General features: G+C 61.4%; 2 protein-coding genes across 2 annotated transcripts in view; both read left to right on the plus strand.

Moving 5' to 3' along the window:
* The window catches only part of TSPEAR (thrombospondin type laminin G domain and EAR repeats), a 55809-nt gene that overhangs the window by 24349 nt on the left and 14582 nt on the right, over nt 1-16878 (plus strand). The window contains exons 3-9 of the mRNA XM_036097254.2: nt 5676-5914; nt 7894-7984; nt 9060-9216; nt 11033-11164; nt 11816-12042; nt 13248-13434; nt 14448-14677. Coding sequence (XP_035953147.2) covers nt 5676-5914; nt 7894-7984; nt 9060-9216; nt 11033-11164; nt 11816-12042; nt 13248-13434; nt 14448-14677 — 1263 coding nt within the window. The remainder of the gene's footprint in view (nt 1-5675; nt 5915-7893; nt 7985-9059; nt 9217-11032; nt 11165-11815; nt 12043-13247; nt 13435-14447; nt 14678-16878) is intronic.
* On the plus strand, nt 2622-3473 carry LOC118538958 (uncharacterized). The gene has a single exon (XM_036097278.2). It carries the CDS (start codon nt 2622-2624, stop codon nt 3471-3473), a length of 852 nt encoding a protein of 283 aa, XP_035953171.2.

Consider the following 16878-nt stretch of genomic DNA (forward strand, 5'->3'; position numbering starts at 1 on the left):
GAAAATTGATAAACTGGCCTTTACCAATATTAAACCCTTTGGTCTTCAAACAACACTGTTAAGAGCCTGAAAAGAGAAGCTGTAGAGGAGCAGAAAATATTTGCAAGTCACATCTGAGCAAAGTGCTGCTGACCCTTGAGCTACACTGGTCTGGACTGCGAGCCCACTCAGACGTGGGTTTTTCCAGTAAATCCGTACCCTACTGTGCATGTGCTTTCTCTTCCTGATGACTTTCTTACTAACATTTTCTTCTCCAGCTCACTTTATTGTAAGGATACAAGTATGTGTTCGTCAGCTCTGTGTTACCCGTAGAGCTTCTGGTCAACACGAGGCTTAGTTAGCAGTTAGGTTTCTGGGGGGCCAGAGCTACACGCAAATGTTCGACTGTGAGCGGGTTGGTGCCCTAACACCCACCTTATTCAAGGGTCAACTGCACTCTTATCCCAAATGCATAAAGTGCTCTCAAAATTCAATGTCGAGAAAACCTAAAAAAGGAAGGGGCCTGAACATTTGAAGAAATACCAAGAAGACACTGGATGGCAAATAAGCACATAAAAAGATGCCTAAGACCATCAGTCATCAGGGAAGTGCAAATTAAAACCTAAAGAGCTAACCTTACATGCCTTTGGGAATGGCTACAACGGAAAAGCCCGACCATGCCTAGCGCTGGCAAGGGCGTGGAGGAGTGAAGTGCTCGCACAGCCCTGGTGGAACTGTAACGCGTCATTCCACCACTTTGGAAACCATTTTGGCAAGAAAGCACATTCAAGAATCTCAACACAGCATTAGTCATCAGGGCAACGCAAATGAAAATACAAAAAGATACCACCACACACCTATTAGAATGGCTAATATTTAACAAAAAAACTGGCAACATCAAGGGCTGGCAAGGATGCAGAGCCACGAGAACTCCCGTACGCCGCTGGTGGGAACGCAAAATGGCACAGACACTTTGCAAAATAGTCTGGCGGTTTCTCATCACGTTACACGTGCCCTTACCCTATGATCCAGCTAGGCCACCCCCACATGTTTACCCTGGAGAAACAAAAACTCACTGCCAGGCAGAAACCAGTACGCAGTGTTGGCAGCAGCTTTGTTCATAACCCTCCAAAACAGGAAACAACGAAGACGTCCTTCACCCAGTGGCAGAGTAACCAAATCGTGGTCCATGCATCCGGCAGCACGCGTTCAGAATAGAGACAGGAGCTACTACTGATGTGCCCCCAGCACGCGTGCAACCCAAGCACATTTTGTTAAACGAAAGACGCCAGACTCCAAAGGCTGCACACTGTATTTCTATGACATTCTGGAAAAGCCACGTCACATCTGAGTAGTGAGTGAGAGTCAGCGGCCGCAGGGGTTTGGGGTGAAGGGAGGTGTTCCCAGGATGGGGAGCACAAGGGACCTTCTGCATGGCCCGGTGGCAGTGCGTGGGCGACCGCCAAGGCTCAGAGCCACGTGCCGCCGAGTGCGTTACGTGCAGGGAGGAGGGGAGGAGGGGAGGACGGTGAGCCGCTGCTTGGCTCTGTCAGGTCAAATGGGCAAAATTCCTCTCCCTGAAGAAGTTAAGACTTGCAACCTGCTTTTTTTTTTTTTTTTTTGCTCTTGATTATTTTTTATATTCTACTTCTCTTTGTTTTTGTATTGAGTTTGCTGGACCAGGTGGTCTCGAGATGCTTTCATGGACGGTGTCTGAGTGGCAGTTTTTCAGAACAGCCAAAGTATCAGAAGTGCTTTACCTTCCGCACACTGGGTGGTTTCATGGAGTCACATAATCCAACTTCTCTCCCTCCAGCGTCGAAGATTTGGGTGCATGTCTTCAGGCATCAGGTTCGCTGAGTTACGATGCGATGCCAATCTCTCCCAGGGCATCGAGGATGCTTAGGTTTGGTGAGAGAGTTCACCCATGTGCCTACACATGCACCGTTTTCTGTTTATCTCATCCCACCTTTGGTCAGAATTCCACACCCCAAGACCCCAACTCCCTCTGCTCTGAGAAATGTTCCCTGTGGCTGACCTGTCTTTCTGGAAATCTTTAAGATGGACATTGGATCTTGAGGGCATCATCCGTTTCTCTTAAGTTTACCACATTCCATCTCTGTCATCTGGGCTGAGACACTTTTTCTGCTGTCCCACTCACCCCGGACCGCGTGAGCCACCGTGCAACCCTCCGTGTGTGGCGGACGCCCTGCAGCTGATCAGCACACCTGTCCCGGCTTTGCGTCCTGCCCACTCCCCGAGACTCGCCCGCCACACCGCGGACCACACCCGAGAGCCGGACACGGTGCGCAGGCCGCACGCCCCGGGGCTCCAGGACTCTAGGCAGCCCCTGCGCTGTTTGCTTAGAGAACTAAACAAAGTCGGGGGCCAGCCCCGTCCTCAACCAGGACAGGCGTTTTACAAGCGGCAAACGCTCGTGTGTAAATAAAGCAGCAGTAATAAGCACTCCCAGGACTCAGTCAAAACACTAGCAAGGAAAGGGAAGTCCCAGGGAGCCTCTGGCTGGACAACACCACCTTGGAGGGTATAAAAGCCCACAGCCCAGCACCTCATACACTCACACTCACACACACACACACACGCTCACACGCACACCCTCCTCCAGCCCCACCGCCCCCACCATGGCCGCGTCCACCCTGTCCGTCTGCTCCAGCGACCTGAGCTACGGCAGCCGCGTCTGCCTGCCCGGCTCCTGGGACTCCTGCCCCGACTCCTCCTGGCAGGTGGACGACTGCCCAGAGAGCTGCTGCGAGCCCCCCTGCCGCGCCCCCCGCTGTTGCCAGTCCAGCGGCTGCACCCCGGCCTCCTGCCTGACCCTCCTCTGCACCCCCGTGAGCTGCGGGTCCAGCCCCTGCCAATCAGCCTGCACCAGCTCCTGCCAGCCCCCCTGCTGCAGCTCCTCCCCCTGCCAGGAAGCCTGCGGCGCGTCCGTCTGCCGCACCCCTGTCTGCTGTGGGCCCGTCTGCTGCACCCCTGTCTGCTGCCAGACCTCCCCCTGCTCGGCCTCCTCATGCTGCCAACAGTCTAGCTGCCAGCCCTCCTGCTGCAGCTCCTCCCCCTGCCAGGAAGCCTGCGGTCCGTCCGTCTGCTGCACCCCTGTCTGCTGCAGGCCCGTCTACTGCACCCCTGTCTGCTGCCAGACCTCCCCCTGCTCGGCCTCCTCATGCTGCCAACAGTCTAGCTGCCAGCCCTCCTGCTGCAGCTCCTCCCCCTGCCAGGAAGCCTGCGGTCCGTCCGTCTGCCGCACCCCTGTCTGCTGCGAGCCCGTCTGCCGCACCCCTGTCTGCTGCAGGCCCGTCTACTGCACCCCTGTCTGCTGCCAGGCCTCCCCCTGCTCAGCCCCCTCCTGCTGCCGGCCCAGCCCCTGCTCCTCGTCCTGCTGCAGACCCTCCTCCTGCGTGTCCCTGCTCTGCCGGCCCGTGTGCACCCCCGCCTGCTGCGTGCCCGCCTCGGCCCAGAAGTCCTGCTGCTGACGGGCACGTCCCCCCCGGGGCCAGCTGGGCTCAGGACCCACCCAGTGACGGTGGTCCTCCCAGCCCCCCTCAGTCCAGTCCTGACCCCAGGACGGGGACCCCCATGTGTCCACTCTCCTGACCTGACCTTGACCTCCTAGCTCCCAGGCACGCTGCCCCCGCTGCCCCCCGGGAGGTGCCTACACCTGTTCTGGTCCCCCGTCCTTCCCTCCCAGTTTCTCTGCTCGGGTCCCTTGGCCTCAGCTGCCGACCTGTCAGCACCTTCTCGGGCTCCCCAATAAACTCACTTCACCAACGGATCTGCCTCCTTTCATCGGACCCTCATGGGGGCGGGGGGATCCCAGGCTTTTGACCAGACACTGGTCTCCTCCCGCCGCGAACATTTGTAGGAATGAGGGACTGAGAAATCGTGCAGGGCAGGGCCTGACTCCTCTGGGCAGGGCCCCGGGGTGGGAGTCGCCCTCGCCCAGGACGGTCAGTGCTGCTGGGCCCTGCGTGCCCAAAGCCAGAGCCCAGGGACGTGGGGATTCCCGTCCCAGCAGGGCCGTGCTGTGACGTCAGTGCTCCTTCCAGCCCCTTGTCTCATGTCCCGAGCCACCACCGTGAGGATTTTGTCCTGACTTTGTGGCTCTTGGCTTCCACGCATCACCCCACTCCCTGAAAGATGCCACATGGGAGAGAGGGTTCCCTTACTGTGGAGCGTACGTCCGGGTGCCACGTCCCAGCCTGGAAACCAGTGGGGCCTGTGTGTCCCCTCAGCACCACAGGCCGTGTGACCCAAGCGTGCCAAGTGCATTTTACTGGATTTGGTGTTAGGTTGAAGACAAGGATCGTGGCGGCTTTAACCGAGTTGGCAGCATTGTTGCCCGGGAGTGGGCACTGTTTTAGGAGGGGGGGCTTGCTGGAGAACGTGTCGCCCAAACTCCCACACCCACTCTAGCGCCGTCAGCCCCCTGAGCCGCACCCTGAGCTGCACGGGCGGACAGTCAAGCGTGTGCGGTCTGAGCTGGGAAGCGAGGCACCCTGGGTCTCCGGTTCCGTGGCACTCAGCACCTTCACACTGTCTTGCGCCATCCCCACCATCCGTGTCCAGACTTTTCCATCCCCCCTCTGAGCCTGATGGCCGCTCCTCCCCAGCCCTGGCACCCCCGTTGTGCTGTCTCCGAAGGGGGCGGCTCTGGGTCCCTCACGGAAGTGGGACCATGCGGTACGTGTCCTGAGAGACTGGCTGACCTCCCTCAGCGTGACGTCCTCTGGGGCCACCGGTGTGGACGCTGGGACTTGTGTGTAAGGCTGAGTCACCGTGCCTTGTACGGGCCGACCGCGGGTTCCCCGGCTGCTTCTGCGTGTTAGTGCCTGTGACTAACGGGCTCGGCACGCGGTGCATCTCCCCGAGACCCAGCCGTCCATCCAGGCGCTGGCCCGGAGCGCTTGCTGGGTCCTGGGCTGATTCTGTAAGGCTGTTTCCGGGGCGCGCCACTCCGTTCTCTACGACAGCTACCCCACGGGCCGGGCGCCTTTCCACGCCCCGTCCCAATTTCCCTGCAGTCCCGTCAGCACGCTCTCCTGGGTTTTGCTAGTAGCCAGCCTAATAGGTTTGAGCAGGGCTTTTGGTTTTGTCACAGACCTCGGTCACCGCAGTAGGCCCTGCCCTGTGAGCCCTGCCCTCCCCCGCCCTGCTTCCCCTGTCCAGCCCCCACTCTCCCCTGTCCCACCCTCCCCTGTCCACCCTCCCCTGTCCACCCTCCCCCGCCCCCACTCTCCCCTGTCCCACCCTCCCCTGTCCACCCTCCCCTGTCCACCCTCCCTTGCTCCCACCTTCCCCTGTCCCACCCTCCCTCGCCCCCACCCTCCCCCGCCCCCACCTTCCCCCGCCCCCACCTTCCCCTGTCCACCCTCCCCTGTCCACCCTCCCCCGCCCCCACTCTCCCCTGTCCCACCTTCCCCTGTCCACCCTCCCTTGCTCCCACTTTCCCCTGTTCCATCCTCCCCCGCCCCCACCCTCCCCTGTCCACCCTCCCCCGCCCCCACCTTCCCCTGTCCCACCCTCCCCCGCCCCCACCCTCCCCTGTCCACCCTCCCCCGCCCCCACTCTCCCCTGTCCACCCTCCCCTGTCCACCCTCCCCTGCCCCCACTCTCCCCCGTCCACCCTCCCCCGTCCACCCCCCCAGCTCAGCCCCCCACTGCACCCTCTCTTCCAGAAGAACGAATACCTGTTCACAGTGGTGGCGGAGGAGGCGGACGCCCTGCTGCTGGGCCTGCGGTACTCGCCCACCCGGCTGCACTTCCTCTTCCTCAGCCAGGACCCGGCGGGCGCCTGGCAAACCCGAGTGACCTTCCGCAGCCCCGCTCTGACGGACGGCGAGTGGCACACGCTGGTCTTGGCCGTGTCCGAAGGATCCTTCTCCCTCACCACGGACTGTGGCCTCCCGCTGGACATGTAGGTACCGGACGCCAGGGGCGGGCGGCGCGGGGCTGTGTGCTGCCCGACAAGACGCAGCCGGGGCCGGGGGGCAGGGCGGCAGGGCGCCGTCCCGGGTGCGGCCGGCATCCTGCAGTGCGCACCGTGGGCGCTCGGGCGTGTGGGCAAACAGCCGCTGGGAACCATCCCCTGAGGCAGGAGCGCAGGGTCGTCGGCAGGGTCCTGTCCTCCGGAAAGGCCGGTGGGAGGGGCGGACGCAGGCGCCCAGGCTGGGTGCGCTGGATGTGGGGGGGGGGGTGCCCTGCCGAGCGTGGGCGCCATCGCCGAAGGCCGCAGAGGAAGCTCACAGACAGCTCAGGCAGCGGAGCCGAAATGCAGCTGCGGCCTGACCGGACCCAGCTCCGGCTCTGCGGTTTCAGCACATCGTTCGACCCAAGACTCGGTTTGCTTGTCTGGGCCGAGGGAGTGAATAGTCACTGAAACTCCAAATAAACAGGCAGAACCGTCCTCTGGTAGCTTCGACCCAGCCCCGGGGACTCAGAAGCCGGAGTCCGTTCCCTGTCCCGCCGTCCCCTGGTTGCGAGGCTGGACCAGGGCCCGTGGGGCCCCACCAGGGAGTGACGACCCCCGTTGCCCTCAGCTTCCACCCTGGCTCACGGGGCTGGGCACTCTTTTTTTTTAAATCACAAATTGTCCCGTTTGCATTAAATCTACCATTATTCCAAATACTACTTGCAAAGGTAGAACCTCACTCTGCTTTGTTGGTTGACACTTACTCCCTAATAAAAAGAATCCTTGACATTCAGACGCTCTGTTTAAATACGTCTCTACCACAAGTGCCCCCCATACCCCCTGAGGACATCAGGGCCTTTACCAGGTGATGACAGTGGGGACCCAGCAGTGGGGACAGCTCTGGGACGGGCAGGAGCATGGGCCAGGGACAGGACGGAAGGAGCCAGGGCTGCAGCCGGTGGTGGCCAAGGAGGAACCTGGGCCCTGGGACCGGGCTTCGCAGAGGGCACACTGTGATCGGAGCTGTGATGGGAGCACGGGTTATTCTGGGAGGCGGTCGGGAACTGGCCTCACCACGGCCAGCTGTAGCCAGATGCAAGCCTGGAGGGAGCAGGTGCGTTTACGGGAGGGAATGGCATCGAGGTGCAGGAGGCAGTGAGGAGAGGCACTTGCCTGGCTCGTCCGCCCCAGAGGCCCCAGTCAGGGCATCCCCTCCAGCCGGCGCCCACCTTTCCCCCATCCCCAGGCTTCAGCCTCCACGTCCACATCAAGACCCAGCTCTGGCCACATCTTCCAACATCTCCCAGGTCACCAGCAAGGACCCTTCCCTCCCAGACACCATCCGTTTCCCCACAGGCTTGGTGGAGGGTGGGCGGGCTGGGGACCCAGTGCCAGTAGGAGCCACGGAAGGTTCCCGAGAGATGGGGCAGCCACCGAACAAACACCTCTGCAGTGACAGCTGCCGGAGACTCTTGTCCTGGGGCAAAGAGCATCCCTCCAGTTCAGGTCCAGCAGAACCTGGGAATGGGACCTTGCTTGGAGACAACGTCTTTGCAGGTGCGACCGGGTTCAGTTGAGGTGGTCCCGGAGCAGGGCGGGCCCCTGTCCCAAGTCTGGTGTCCTTCTAAGAAGAGGAGAAGAGGCAGAGAAGGCCGTGTGAAGACAGGCAGAGGGCACGACATGGGCTACAAGCCGGGGACTACCAGAAGCCCCCAGAAGCTGGAAGAGGCTAGAGGAACCTCCCCTGGAGCCTGCGGAGGGAGCACGGCCAGGTGGCACCTTGACCTCAGACTTCTGGCCTCCAGAGCTGGGGCTCGTCTGCTGCTCAAGCCCCCAGTGTGTGGTGCTCGTTACAGCCGCTCCGGGAAACGATGCCGCTCCGGGAAACGATACCTCTCCTGTGCTGCTTCTCCCTGCGCTTTTCTGCGTGAATGGCTGTGACCCTGCTCCCCCATGGCCCTCAAACCACCCTCAAATGTTTTCAGAATGGCTGACGTGCCCTTCCCGGCCACCCTATCAGTGCGAGGAGCCCGATTCTTCATCGGCAGCCGTAAGAGGACCAAAGGCCTGTTCACGGTAGGTAAGGGAGGGGCTGCCCCAACATCCGTACTCACAGAGGGGCTGCCACTGTAAGCCTGGTGTCCTCACACTCTGCTCGACAGATTGGTGTGTGTGCCACGCGGGACCAGGGAGCCCTAGGGTCCACTGGGGCCCCTTACTTGCCAAGCACATTTCACCGTGTTCCCGTGCACACTCATCCTCACTGCCCCCAGAGCTCACACCTTACACTCTCAGGGCCCTGCTCCATGTCCTCTTCCGTGGAGACCTTCCCCCACCCCTCAGAGAAGATGGGCCTTGTACCCATCCCCTGTAGCCCTGACCACCCTCAGACCAGCTGTGTGCTTGCTCATTACCTGTCTCTCCCTTAGACTGCAGGTGGGGGACCTTGTTCCATGAGTGTAGGGGCTTTTGTTTCCTGCCGTGTTATGTCTAGACCCATGCCTGATACATGATAGGTGCTTGGTGAATATTTATGGATGGCATGCTTGGGTGGATGGATAGATGGATAGCTGGATGGGCAGGTGGATGGACATATGGCTGGCTGGCTGGATGGATGGATGGGTGGATGGATGAGTGATGGATAAATGGATGGGTGGGTGCGTGGGTGGGTGGGTGAACATATGGGTGAGTGATGGATGGCTGGATGGGTGGAAGGATGGACATATGGATGGGTGGATGAGTGAGTGAGTGATGGATGGATGGGTGGATGGATGAATATATGGGTAGATGGATGGATGGGTGGATGAGTGATGGATGGACTATGGTCGATGGATGGATGGATGGGTAGATGAACAGACAGATGGACAGATGGATGGATGAGCAATGCAACCCAGTCACTCTAGGTTAGTACACAGGAAAAACCCCTTCCATGACTTAATTACCTTAGAATGGTGTATAGTTCCCCACCATTGCTCTCAGTGCTCCCCACTCCCCCCAACCAATCAGCAGACTCTTCTCTCCTACCTCTAGAGGTGGATAGACCCTTCATCCTCCATTCCCACCCCTCCACCAGGGTCTGGACAGGCTGAGCCCAGTGGTCCAGGCGCTCTCTGGCGACGAGGTTCTGAACATGCTGTCCCTCTCTCTGCAGGGCCTGGTGAGGCAGCTGGTTCTGCTGCCCGGCTCGGACGCCACCCCAAGGCTCTGTCCCTGCAGGAGTGCCGAGCTGGCTGTGCTGTCCATCCCCCCTGTCCTGCAGGGTCTCACAGGGAAGCCAGAAGATAATGAGGTGCTAAAATATCCCTATGGTTAGTAGGTCAAAGCCACCCACTCCCCCTCACTGATGGTGGACCCCAAGAACCTTGTCACTTTCCCACCTCTCCTGGGAGCAAAGACAGGAGGGTGATTATCAAATTGACAAAGAGACTGGCCCCGTTGGACACACCAGCATCATCCAACTTTCCTCCAGGTGGCTCGCCCAGTGGCCGCCAATCCCTGCTTGGATGGTGTCCTCAAGGGACCACTGGTCCTGCTTGGGATGCCCGGGGCTGCTCCCTGACATCATCTTCCTTCTCTTGAGCCTTCTGACTTCCATCTGCTGCCTGTTTTCCCCCAGACCAGTATTTGGGGTCTTTATCCCCATCCCTCCCTGATAGGCATCTAAATCTCAGCCCCTGCCCCAGTGGGGACCCCGAACTTCAAGAGGCACATTTCAGTTGTCCGTGATCCCCCAGCCCAGAGGGTCCCCTGCACCGTTCTCTTTAGTGTGTGCTTGTGTGTTCTCCATGTAAAGTTACAGTCTGGATGGTTCGTGTAAGCCACACCCCTGCACCGGAGCTGCCAAATCCCCTCCCACCACCACTTCGCCAGGCGGGGAGACAGCCCCCGCCACTCCCGAGCCTCGCGGTCATGCTTCACCAGTCAGGCGAGCCCCCAGCGCATCGTCCACTCGATCCAATCCTGGGATGTGTTTCCAAACTCCCAGCAGCACAGGCTGCTGCTTTTTTTTTTTAAGATTTTATTTATTGGGGAGAGAGACAGCAAGAGAGAGAGCACAAGCAGGGGGAGTGGCGGAGGGAGACGCAGGCTTCCCGCTGAGCAGGGAGCCTGATGCGGGGCTCGATCCCAGGACCCTGGGATCATGACCTGAGCCAAAGGCAGATGCTTCACTGACGGAGCCACCCAGGTGCCCCCCACCTGCTGCTTTTTATTTTTTCACATTGGAGAGCACATTACTAGTCTACAGATTGGGGCACCTGGAGGGCTCAGTTGGTTCAGCGTCTGACTCTCGGTTTTGGCTCAGGTCATGATCTCAGGGCCGTGGGATCCAGCCCCACGTTGGGCTCCCTGCTCAGTGGTGAGTCTGCTTGAGATTCTCCCTCTGCCCCTGCTCTCTCTCTCTCTCTCTAAAATAAATAAGTAAATCTTTAAAAAATAGTCTACATATTGATGCAGTTTATTGCTGTGATATTTTGAATAATTTTATAGTAACAGTACAATTTTGAATAATTTTTATCATAAAAGAAGAGACACAGAGGAAAATGATTTCCCTGCACAGTGAAGTTTTCGGGCACTCCATGGAAGTTTCCCACATCCGTCCAGTTCCAGCTCAGGACAAGAGGCAGGAGGCGGGGTGTGAGCCCAGGCCTCCGCCGGGCGCTGATAACATCCAGGTGCCCACAGCGCTGGCTGTCGGTGTGGATGCAGCGCCCACATCGCTGTGAATCGGCCCCACAGCACCATCAGGACCAGTGGGCTTGGCCCGAGATGAGGTGTAATCACCAGAAGTGATGGGGTCAAACACCGAAAAACAAGGCAAAACTCAAGCTTATACAAACTCGCGCCAGAGAGTGACAGGTCCGAGAGACGAGCAGGGCAGCAGTGTGAAGCACTGAGGCTTTTCTAGGGGAAGATGGGCCGCCCTCTGCAGCGGGCAGCGAGGCCGGCAGGGGAGCCTCGCAGCCTCTGTCCTGCCGTGCGGGGCCTCGATGGAGACCCCTGTGTCCTCATGGTCCCCACGTGCAGAGGCAAAGGCAGGACAGCCTGGGTCAGGGGTCCGCCTCCCACTCCGTCTTCCTCCAGGGAACCTGCACCTGGACACTCCTCTTCCTTGTCTCCCCCCAGAAACCGACATGAAGGTGACGCTGGGCTCCCGGCCTCCGTGCACCAAAGAGGAGGACGCCCAGTTCTGGTTCGACGCCAGCCGGAAGGGGCTGTTCCTGTGTGTGGGCAGCGAGTGGGTCTCCGTGTTAGCAGGTGAAGCGGGCTCTGGGGACTTACGGCTCTTCTCGAGCCAGCATTACTTGCGGATAGGGAGCGCCCCCCAGGACAGCAGGCCTGCAGGTTTCATCTGGAATCGCACGTCCTCCTGGGCAGGGTTGGTCACCCCCCCGCGTCTAGTCCCCGTGGCCCCGAGGGGGCAGCCTCCTGGCGCCCTGTCTGCCCCTCGGATCACAGATGCCAGGCGGTGATGCCAGGAGCCTGGAAGCATGCTGTTCCCCCGAGTGCTTCCCGCGTGGAGACGAGGAGTCGAGGCTGCCCAGGGCGCCCGGGACCCTCGCCCACAGGAAACAGGAGCTGGCTGCAGCCGCCGCTCGCGAGCCTTGACCCCAGTCCCTCATGCACTTGAGGGTGCACCTTCGCAGGAGGTGGGAATGCCTAGTTTGGACCCGACATATCCGTGCCGTCCAGTCAGTGTCCCTGGCCGCTCAGCACACCACCCTGAAACCCGTGCGGGCGCCAGCAGGCTGCTTTGATGGCCTCTCTGTGACGGCGACACGTGCTCCGGGCAAGTCGCCCCGGAGAAAGCCCTGACCGTGGCTAGAGCTGGGGGTCAGGGCTCGGGGCCCTGGGGTCGCGCCCCCGTCCTGGGAGGCGTTAACCGGGTCTCCACATTTCTGTCACCAGCCAGAGAAAAGCTGGACTATGTGGAGGAGCATCAGAGCCTGTTCACCAACTCGGAGACGCTGGGCATCGAGGTCTTTGCCATCCCTGAGGCCGGGCTCTTCGTGGCAGCCGCCAACCGCAAAACCACATCCGCCATCTACAAGTGGACGGATGGAAAGTTCGCCTCGTACCAGAACATTCGCACGCACCAAGCCCAGTCCTGGAGACACTTCACCATCGGGAAAAAGGCAAGTCTGCACCCAGCGACCGTCTCGATCCTTTTCATCTTGGGAAAACCCAAAGGTTGGGACTGCTCGTGTAGATGGTCTGGGAACGTATTTCTCATGGTTTCAGTCTTACTCAGGTTCTCAACGGCTTTCAAAGTCGGACACTTGGCGGGGTCTCTAAATCCAGAATGTGAAGTCTGTTTGGCTTCCCACAAAATAGAAAACAAGACCATTCCTATGACACTGTCCAGTTCTACGTAGACCCATAGGGGCTCAATTAAAAGCTTGTTGGCCCATTTGATGAGCCGGTCAACAAGGCGGAAATCATCTGGGGAAGGAGACAGACTCACTGCAGGGGGCCGGGCCCGGAGGTGAGGGTGGGACGCTCACGGGCAGCGCCGCCGGCTGCCAGGGCCGGGTGGAGCAGAGGCACGGGCGGTGGGTCTGAGGGGCTGCCCCCAGCATGACCCGTTGTCTAATCAGCTCCATCTACACCCTCGACTCCAGGGGCAGTGTCCTGGGGCCGCCGTCTTGCGCCCAGCCCCGGAATCGCTCACTCAGCAGTACGTGAGTGCCAGGTACCACCTGCCCTCACCCAGGCCTGCCCCGAGGATGAACAGGGAGCAGAATGGACAGGCCTCTGCACTCCTGTTGCTCGCGGCCCGCCGCGGCCCAGCCGCGCTCCCAGTCCCGCGTGGCGAATGGCTGACTAGCACTCCAGCCTTCTGGTTGGCCACATTTTCATATAAAAAATGTGAACTTTGCATCAAGGAAATATCGGGAAATTCAGAAAAACAAGGGGGGAGGGTCTGTCCAGTCAAAGAAACAGGTGTGGGGCTTACTAAGCGCACGCTTGCTTCCGGGCTCAGTGGGTGTGCCCCGCACACCGAGCCGGCTTGCCTCCTGGTCCGGTTGCACGCCGGCCACCTGTGTGTCTAAGTCAGCTACGTGACAAGCACGGGCTTCTGTACGGGTGGAGGGCTTTGTGATGTGTTCTCCTCATCCAGGTGATGAAGGACAAGTCTGGGCATAAAGCTGTTCCCTAGTCTGGGGATAGAGATAGGGACAACGGGCTGACGAACACAGACACGTTTAAGGGTCTGGAATGGGATGGACAGATCCACAGAGACGGTGGCCCTCGGACCGAGACGCGGGTGCTCAGAAGCCTTGGTGCCAGGCCCCTCGAGTACACGGCAAGAACCAGTGTCCCGGGCTCTCTCGTTCAGGTCTTCCTGGCTGTGGCCAATTTTGAACCGAATGAAAAGGGTCAGGAGTTCTCCGTCATTTACAAATGGAGCCAGACGAAGCTGAGGTTCACGCCATACCAGAGGGTCCCCACCCACAGCGCCCGGGACTGGGAGGCCTTCGAGGTGGCCGGGGAGCACTTCCTGGCCGTGGCCAACCACCGGGAAGGTAGGCTGTGGCCGTCCACGAGGAAGGAAACCACGGGGGCGGGCGGGGCTGACTCACCTGCGGGTTAACAAATTACAGTAAGTCACACCTGGCCCGATTCTCTGGGCCGGGCCATCTGACAGTGACGTCTGAGGCAAGCACACCTGAGCACCTTCTCCCCGTCCAGGTAGGAAGACAGGTGCGCGGTGTGTGTGGGTGCCTGTCCAGGAGAGTGGTTATGGGAACGTGGGCCAGACCACCTCATTTGAAACTAACCAACTAACTAACTAACTAACTGGCCTCCTCGGAGGAGGGGTTGGCTGAAACAGGTGTGAAGGTGAGCTGTTGGACCGGCAGAGGGACGGTGGTGCGGGCAGTGTGCTGGGAGAAGGATGCGGGGCGTTGTCTCGTGCCCTCTAGACACAAACTCTGTGGTGCAGCGGGCACGGTGGGGGACGGGCCTGGCCGAGGCTGGGGGCCTGGTTTCTGGGCCCGTGACTGCCTGAGTGGCCGCAGCTGGCCCCTCCTGGTCGTGTAACTCCGGACAGCAGGGTCTGAGGCAGTGGGCCCTGTAGGGCATCTGCAGCCAGGGAGCTCTGTAGGGACCCCAGCCATGGGCAGCGGGGCCCCAGGAGCCCGCTAACCAGTGCTCCCCAGAGAAGGAGTGTTCTGGGAGAAGCTGGCCCCACCAGGGGGGCTCCAGGGAGCACAATGTGGACAGAAGGTGCGAAGGCCTGAACTGAGGGGACAGTGAGGGCGGCGGGGTTGTTGGGCAGGGGGAGAGGTGAGGCTGGGATCCCATCTCTAAGACAGAAGGCCACGGGGGGAGGGGTCTGGAGCCTCCAAAGGAGGGACCCAGGGAGGGCTTTCCCGTGGGCACAGGGGCAGGGAGCGCAGGGGACCACAGGGAAGGTGCCCGGCGGCCAGAGGCCCGACAGCACCGGATGGACCCCCGGGCCCTGGGGCAGGTCAGGGCAGGCCGCCGTGAGGGGATGTCTGCCTGTGGTGTGTGACGGCGGCCGCCTGGCTTGCAGGTGACAACCACAACATCGACAGTGTCATCTACAAGTGGAACCCGAGGACCCGCCTCTTCGAGGCCAACCAGACCATTGCTACGTCCGGGGCCTACGACTGGGAGTTCTTCACCGTGGGGCCCTACTCGTTCCTGGTGGTGGCCAACGCCTTCAACGGCAGGTCCACGAAGCTGCACTCCCATCTGTATGTCTGGCTCTTCGGCTCCTTCCAGCTATTCCAGGCCTTCCTGGTAAGGAGCCGGCGGGAGCCCTGTGTCCCGCCTCCAGCAGGCCACCCGGCAGCTGGAGACGCGGGACCCGGGGACCCCAAGAGCCAGGACCAGCGCCGGCTCCAAGCCCCCCTCACCCAGGCAACACCCCCACAGGAGGCTCAGGCTGAGTCCCTGGGGCCCTGAGAAGAGCCCGACAACGAGGCGGGAGGGGGCCCTGCCCTGCCCTCCCTCTGGCACCGAGCTTCCTGGGCAGCGCTGGGTGCTCAGTGGGCCTCGTGGCCCCTGGGCGGGTGCCCTGAGCAGCCGGGCAGCAGGCGCCTGACCTGGCCAAGTGCGGGGACGGCCCTGCCCACTTGCACTTCAGACCGTGAGGGTCCCTCAGCTGGTTCCAGGTTCCACGGGGCAGGCTGGCAAAGACTTTGAGTGGAGCGAGGCGTGACGAGTGTTTATCAGGGTGGGACAGGGCCGGGCACCCCGGGGAGCCCTCTCGACTCTGGTCCTGGCCAAGGGTCCTGTCGAGGAGGCACAGGGGCTGGGCGGGGCCCACACCACCCATCTCAGGCCGCGGGGCGGGCGCTTCCCTGTTGCCGAGGGAGCTGTGGGCACTCCGTCTCTACTTACTGCCATCATCATGGAGAGCATGTCACCAGCAACATGACTCCTTCCTCCCTGGGTCCTTCCGGAACATCCCTTGCTTGTTTCTCTGGCCCCTGGTTCGCCCAGCAGAAATGCTTTGGGGGCTCTCTGTGCCCCTTTGGGTGGTGACTCCTTTGGCGTTGGACGTCGGGGGCAGAGGAGGAAACACGCCGAGTGCCCCTCCTGCGGGATCTGCAGGGAAATGGAAGGGCGGTGGGGGCTGTGCCAAGCAGCCCCCACACTGAGACCAGCCCCGCGCAGAGAGCCCGGGGAGACTGAAAGCTGCTGGAACATTCCACGCGCACCGTCTCCTCTAACACAAGCCTGGAGGCCGCCTACCGGGTGGGTCTCAAACACCAGGAGAAAGATGACGTTCCAGAGCGCAGGCTCCCCCCCCGCCCCCCGTGGGCGCCTCCTCCGCGGGCACCTCCTCCGCGGGCGGCATCGGGCGTGTGGGAGGCGGAGCCCGGGGCGCTCGGAGAGCCCCCAGCGCAGGGACCAGGCCAGCGCGCTCTGGAGCACAGCTCCTGCTCCTTCCTCCACCATCCAGGGCTGCGCCGTGCACGCCCGGTGGGGGAGGCCGACCCGCCGCCCACCGTCTGCCTTACAGCACTCACGGCGCAGCCGGGGCGCCACGTCCAGTGTCCGCGCAGCGGGGGCGGCGCCCTCGGGGAGGGACGTGAGGACAAGCCGCAGAGGGGGCGGCCGGGTCCGCGATGGGCAGGCGGAAGGCGGCGGCCGAGAAGAGCCGGGCTGAGTGGCCCCCGGCTGCGGTGGGCAGGAGGGAGTGGCCGGGCGGCGTGTCCGGCGCGGGGGAGGCGGGTGGCCAGAGCGACACGGAGGCACGTGTGGGAAGCCGGTTCCCGAGCTCGACCCCGAGTTTGCCAGCAGGAGGAGGTCATTCCTGGGGCTGCCATTCCTGAGAGGGGGCGCCCCAGGAGCAGTGGGACTGGGGTGGGCGTGATTCCTTGCAGCCACGCGCCTTCCTGCGGGCTGAGCCAGGCGGGCGGAAAGTGCCAGAACCAGGAGCTTCGCCCACCTCCTCCCACTCGGTCCTCACAGCCATACTGTGTGCTGAGCGCTGCTGCAGTCTCCCTTTACACCCGGGGACACTGAGGCACAGGGTTCCCGGACCGGCGTCTGGCAGAGCTGGGATGGAACCAGGCGGTGCGGTCTGTGGCTCTGTTCAGTGTTGGACAGAGTCCTCGAGCAGGAGCTCCTTCTCCTTCTCCTCACCATCGTGGTGAGGCCGGACCCCCAAAAACAGCCCGGCCGGCCTAGGGCAGAGCTGTCCCCCAACAACGGGCCTGGGTGTGTGTTCGCCAGTTTAGGAGAACGTTCAGCGATGGCCTGGGAGCCGACCTCGGGTAGCCACGTGGGGATTCGCAAGGAGGCCTGGACACGCAGGGCCGGCGGCTGAGGATGACGACGTGGCACGGAGCAGCTGTACAAGGGCCTGTGCAGGTGACAGGCTGACGGCAGCTCGTGTGGGAACCCCGTGAGCTCTAAACAACCTCCGGTGTCACCAGGGTCGCAAGGATGCCCGGCCCGGGGAGGGGTCCGGGTGCTCGCACATCTGGAGC

This window comes from Halichoerus grypus, chromosome 1, assembly GCF_964656455.1.
Source record: "Halichoerus grypus chromosome 1, mHalGry1.hap1.1, whole genome shotgun sequence".
In the NCBI taxonomy this organism is placed as follows: domain Eukaryota; kingdom Metazoa; phylum Chordata; class Mammalia; order Carnivora; family Phocidae; genus Halichoerus; species Halichoerus grypus.

What these genes read in the sequence shown, in the direction of transcription:
- LOC118538958 (XM_036097278.2), top strand. Translation starts at nt 2,622, where the DNA reads ATGGCCGCGTCCACCCTGTCCGTCTGCTCCAGCGACCTGAGCTACGGC.